We start from the raw sequence: 5,000 nt of genomic DNA on the forward strand, positions 1-5,000 counted from the left end.
GACCTTAACCTTCTCAAGTAACCCTTCCCAGTTCTTCATCATGTCTGCCTCGTCTCCTAAAACAACCCCCAGGTATTTGAAACCCCCTCTCCTCCACGTCAGCCCCTCCGGAAGCTTTGGTTTTTCACCCGGCCAGTTAACAAACAATAAGGCCTCACTCTTGCTCCAATTCACTTTAGCCGAGGATAGCATGTTAAACTTTTCCAGTAACGTTGCTAGGGCGTCTACATCGCTTTGCTTTGTTATTAAAACTACAATGTCATCGGCATATGCTGCTACTTTTATGCTATTTGCACTATTTGATAAGTGTAGACCATTCATCTTTGATCTAATCTGTTGTAACAGAGGTAACAGCGAACAGCCTTGTCGTACCCCCCTACAAGCTTTAAAAGGAGAGCATAAGCCACCGTTTATCTTCAATACACTCTCAGCGTCGCAATAGAGCGCCTTAACTTTCTCAATGAAATCTGTGCAAAAACCAAAAACTTGTAGAACGTCCCATAAGTATTTGTGCTCGACTCTGTCAAAGGCTTTCTCTTGGTCTAAGGAGATCAAACCAAAGTCTAACTTAAATCTTTTGGAGCATTCTGTTACGTCCCGAATTAGGGATATACAGTCAATAATTGTTCTGCCGGGCACGCAATAGGTCTGATCCGGATGAATGACCTGACCCAGTGCTTCAGCCAACCGGTTAGCTAGGACTTTGGAAAGTAGTTTATAATCACTACACAAGAGTGAGACAGGGCGCCAGTATTTTATGTCTGTCAGATCACCTTTCTTAGGAAGAAGTGTGAGTACAGCCCTCCGACAACTAACTGGCAGTGAACCTCCAGACAGGCTTTCATTGAGTACTAAGAGTACATCCTCACCCACCACGTCCCAAAATGACTTATAAAAGTCGACAGGGAATCCATCAATGCCAGGAGCTTTACCCGTTTTCATGCTCAGGAGAGCTTTGCGAAGTTCGCCCATGCTCACCGCACCTTTGAGGCCTGCATTGGTCTCCTCTGACACCTGTGGAAGGTTTCTGTAGAAGCCACTGTCTGTGCTGCGTTCACTCGACACCTCACTCTTGTAGAGACCTTTATAAAAATCTACTGCCCTTTTCTTGATGTCTGTTTGGTCAGACAATAGTACTCCAGCCTCTGAACGTAAGGCATGAAGAAACCTATTTTGACCATTTCTCCTTTCTAGGCTGAAGAAATATTTGGTCGGTACATCCAACTGGTTTGCATTTAGAAAGCGAGACCGAACCATGGCCCCTGTGCCTTCGCTTCAAGCATCTCCAACCATTGACACTTTTTTGCAGCTAGCTGTTCTGCAATTGCCTCCTCTCCTGTTGCCTCCACTAACTCCTGCAACCGGGAAATTTCAGCTTCTAAGTCTTTCATAGACCTTGTTAGCTCCTTAGTGACACTAAGAGTGTATTGTTGACATAGCTGTCTAATTTGTATTTTGCCATAATCCCACCACAATTGAACAGTACTAAAGGTGTCTCTTGTTGACCTGAATTCCTCCCAGAAAAACTTAAAAGTGTCTAGAAACAACTTATCATTTAGCAACGCAGAGTTAAAGTGCCAATATGCACTTTTTGGTTTAACTGAACTCAAAATGAAAGCACATTGTACCATGCAGTGGTCTGAAAAAGCCATCAGAGTGATGAAACACTTCTTGCAAATATTCAGATGGTGCTTGAAGACATAGATTCTATCTAACCTTGCTGCGGATGTAGAATTGCTATGTACATGAAACCTGGTGAAACTCTTATTGCTGATGTTAAGCTGCCTCCAGACATCGCTCAGGTCATGTGTGTTAATCAGTTGTCTAAGTCTTGTGCGAGACGCCATATGTGGTTCAACATGGTTCCTATCTACATCCTGTTCAGTACAGTTAAACCCCCCCCCCCCCAAAAAAAAAAAAAATAGATACTCCTCTCCACTACAACCTTGTAGAGTTTCACAAAGTTTATCGAAAAAACTAATCTTTCAATAGCAGCTGTTGGCACATATACACAAATAAACACAAAAGTGTGCTGCCTTTCACAATCTCTTTTACTTCATAAGAAGTTGGAGTGAAGTTTTTTGAGAACAGTATTGCAACCCCACCACTGACAGAGGAGTTGTGACTAAAGATGGAGATTCCTCCCCATTCTCTCTTCCAATCTATAACATTTTTAACATCAGTATGTGTTTCCTGCAAGAATACAACATTTGCTTTCTTCTGTGAAAGCACTTCATAAAGCTTTGCTCTTTTTTTACAATCCCTAGCTCCATTTAGATTAAAGGTGGCTATGTGGACTTCACTCATTATGAGAAAGACAAGGGTTAAATACCACCTATAAAAAGACCCACTGTTTTTCCTCATGTCTTTACACACCCTTACTATCTTCATCGTTTGTTTAGGCAATGAGTTTTCTCACTATTTTCTTTAGTCTGTAAACTTCTTTATTGGAAAAACAACCTTCTGCCATTAGACACTTTGCTTTCTCAATAAACTGACTTTGGTCAGGAAAATATTCGCTGACCCTCACTCCCCTTCTGTTCTTGGTTGACCTTAGAAACAGCTTAATGTCCTCTGCATCATAACTCCTGCTCAAACACTCAGCCTGTGATAGAGAGGTGCTGGAGTCAGACATCTCACTATCACTATCAAGTTCATCACTTTCAGCTATGTCCGCTTTTTAACGAGTCTGGGGCTGTCATCTTTAGTACTTTTTTCCTTTTCATCGGAGATTTAAAGAGTCTCTGTTCTGCCGCCGTTTCAATGCCATCGTCTGTAAACTTTTTCTCGCCTATTTGTGAAACCAAGTTGATTTTTTCACCTTTAGTGCTGTGTAACACCTCCGTTTCCGCCTCTGAATGTTGTACATTAATTACACCCCCCACTGTGTTCTTTACCTGTGACCGTATTGTCTACTGAGGTGGACCGGGCTTCAGCTGACTCGTCCGTGCTGGTTCCCTCCCTCCGCGGTACTGGGTCTGCTTCAGCCCGGTTAGACTCGGGTGCCCTGTGTACTGCTGGTTCGGTGCTTGTGTTCCGTGACTTAGTGCCGTTGTCTTCTTTAAATCGGTCGGGACAGGTGCGGACTAGGTGACCTTCTTTACCACAGCATAAACTCCTCATTTTGCCGGTAGTGGCGAACACTACGTAATCAAACCCATCTATACGGAAATTAAACGCTATGTCGAGTTCAGCATTATCTTTAACAATCATGTACACAAATCTCCTAAAAGAAGCGATGTCTTTGAGAAATGGTGACTTGCTTGTGATCGGAATCTCTTTAACAGAGGAAACGGGTTTTCCGTGGCGAGAAAGGGCTTCGAGTAAGATTTTATCAATAATAAACGGTGGGACATTAGAGAGAGTAACTTTCTTTGATGGCGTAGACAGTGGCAGAACATCAATGAGCACTCCGTTTATTACTATTCTACTGGCTACCAGTTCAGTCACTTTTTCAACAGTACTGAGAAACACTACAGTTGCATAGTTCATTCTAGATGTGGCCATAATACACTCATAGCCTACAACTTCCCCTATGGCCAAACACACGTCTTCAACACTGGCTGCAGACGCCACCTTAACACCATGGCACCGTGTGAGAGTGCTTAAATACCGCACCCCTCGGGCCGCCAAGCTTCCCCTATAAAGGGTTACACACGGCACCAACAAGGAAACAGTCTAAAGTGCCCTGGCTCTTACTAACTAGAGAAAGAAACTAAAAGAAAATAATAAAAGATACAAAGTAGTGAAAAAAGAGCTGTAAGAGACACTCTCACACAACCGCGCTCTCGCTCACACGACGCTCCGCCCACTCACTCACACATGCGCAGGGAGAGAGAGAGAAAGAGAAAGAAAGAGAGAGAGAGAAAGAGAGAGAGAAAAAGACAGAGAGAAAGACAGAGAGAGAAAGACAGAGAGAGATAGAGAGACAGAGAGAGAGAGGGAGAAAGGGAAAGAAAGAGAGAGAGAAAGAGAGAGAGAAAGAGAGAGAGAAAGACAGAGAGAAAGACAGAGAGAAAGACAGAGAGAAAGACAGAGAGAAAGACAGAGAGACAGAGAGAGAGACAGAGAGAGAGAGAGAATTTCTTTCTATAAAAACGACAGTCAGTAGCTGACCATCCTGACTGTATATAAACCGTGTTTAACTGTTAGAGAAGTTTAACATACAGTAAGGTCATTAATGTGTCCTGTATCATGTGAGAAGTGACCGAAGTGAAATATTACTCAGGAGACACGAGGAGCTCCATAAAGTCAGACGCTGAGCTGATTACGGAAACCGTAGAGTTGTAACTGAACAGGGAGGTCCATCGTAGGGACGCGACTGCATTCGTCCTCCTGCGTGTCCAGTAATGTTCAGTATCGGTGAGCAGGAAACGTCACATTATTAATAAATAAATAATAAAATGTGACGCAGCGTTTCTCTTCATCCGAAACCCTGTGTGTGTGTGTGTGTTTGTGTGTGTGAAACGCTTCATAATCCACAGCTCCCATAATCCTTTGCTCCGTTTGAAATGAAGTGTGCATGTAAACGTGCCCATTAACATCCAAATAGTCTGGAAGGCTGAGAATTACCCACAATTCTCTGGTCCCATCAGGCGGGGGGTTAATCAGGCGTGTGTGACTGTAATGGGACGCGAGAGGACGATTGAGGGGGTGAATATTTGTGGCGTCGTTAAAGCACCGCTGACAGTCTGGAGTGTGACTGAAGGGTTTCGGAGCTGATTTCAGATCCTTTAGACACGAACAGAAGCCGAGCGGATGAACACACGGTAAAGCGACATGACGGCGGTGTTTTACCTGAACACCAGGTGTTTCACTTTAAACTGAGTCTCGATGACGCCTGTGGTCCGGATTCTGACTCGCAACACGTCCGTCTCCGTGGGAACGTAGTCCGGCGACACGATCCGGGTCATGTTATCAAAAAAACTGGAGCGAGAGAAAGAAACAGAGAACGAACAAAAGCTTTAAAAAATGGATTTTAAACAGAATCTAAAGCTTTA

General features: G+C 43.7%; 1 protein-coding gene across 5 annotated transcripts in view; it reads right to left on the reverse strand.

The window, feature by feature from the left end:
* Positions 1 to 5,000, reverse strand: part of gnav1 (guanine nucleotide binding protein (G protein) alpha v1) — a 33,352-nt gene that overhangs the window by 9,303 nt on the left and 19,049 nt on the right. For all 5 annotated transcript variants that reach the window (XR_007140501.1, XR_007140502.1, XM_027160834.2 and 2 more), the window contains one exon: positions 4,798 to 4,926. Coding sequence is in view for 3 of the 5 variants with exons in the window: in XM_027160834.2 (XP_027016635.1) it covers positions 4,798 to 4,926 (129 nt within the window). In the remaining 2 variants the exon portion in view is untranslated. The remainder of the gene's footprint in view (positions 1 to 4,797; positions 4,927 to 5,000) is intronic.

This window comes from Tachysurus fulvidraco, chromosome 1 (genome assembly GCF_022655615.1).
Source record: "Tachysurus fulvidraco isolate hzauxx_2018 chromosome 1, HZAU_PFXX_2.0, whole genome shotgun sequence".
NCBI lineage: Eukaryota > Metazoa > Chordata > Actinopteri > Siluriformes > Bagridae > Tachysurus > Tachysurus fulvidraco.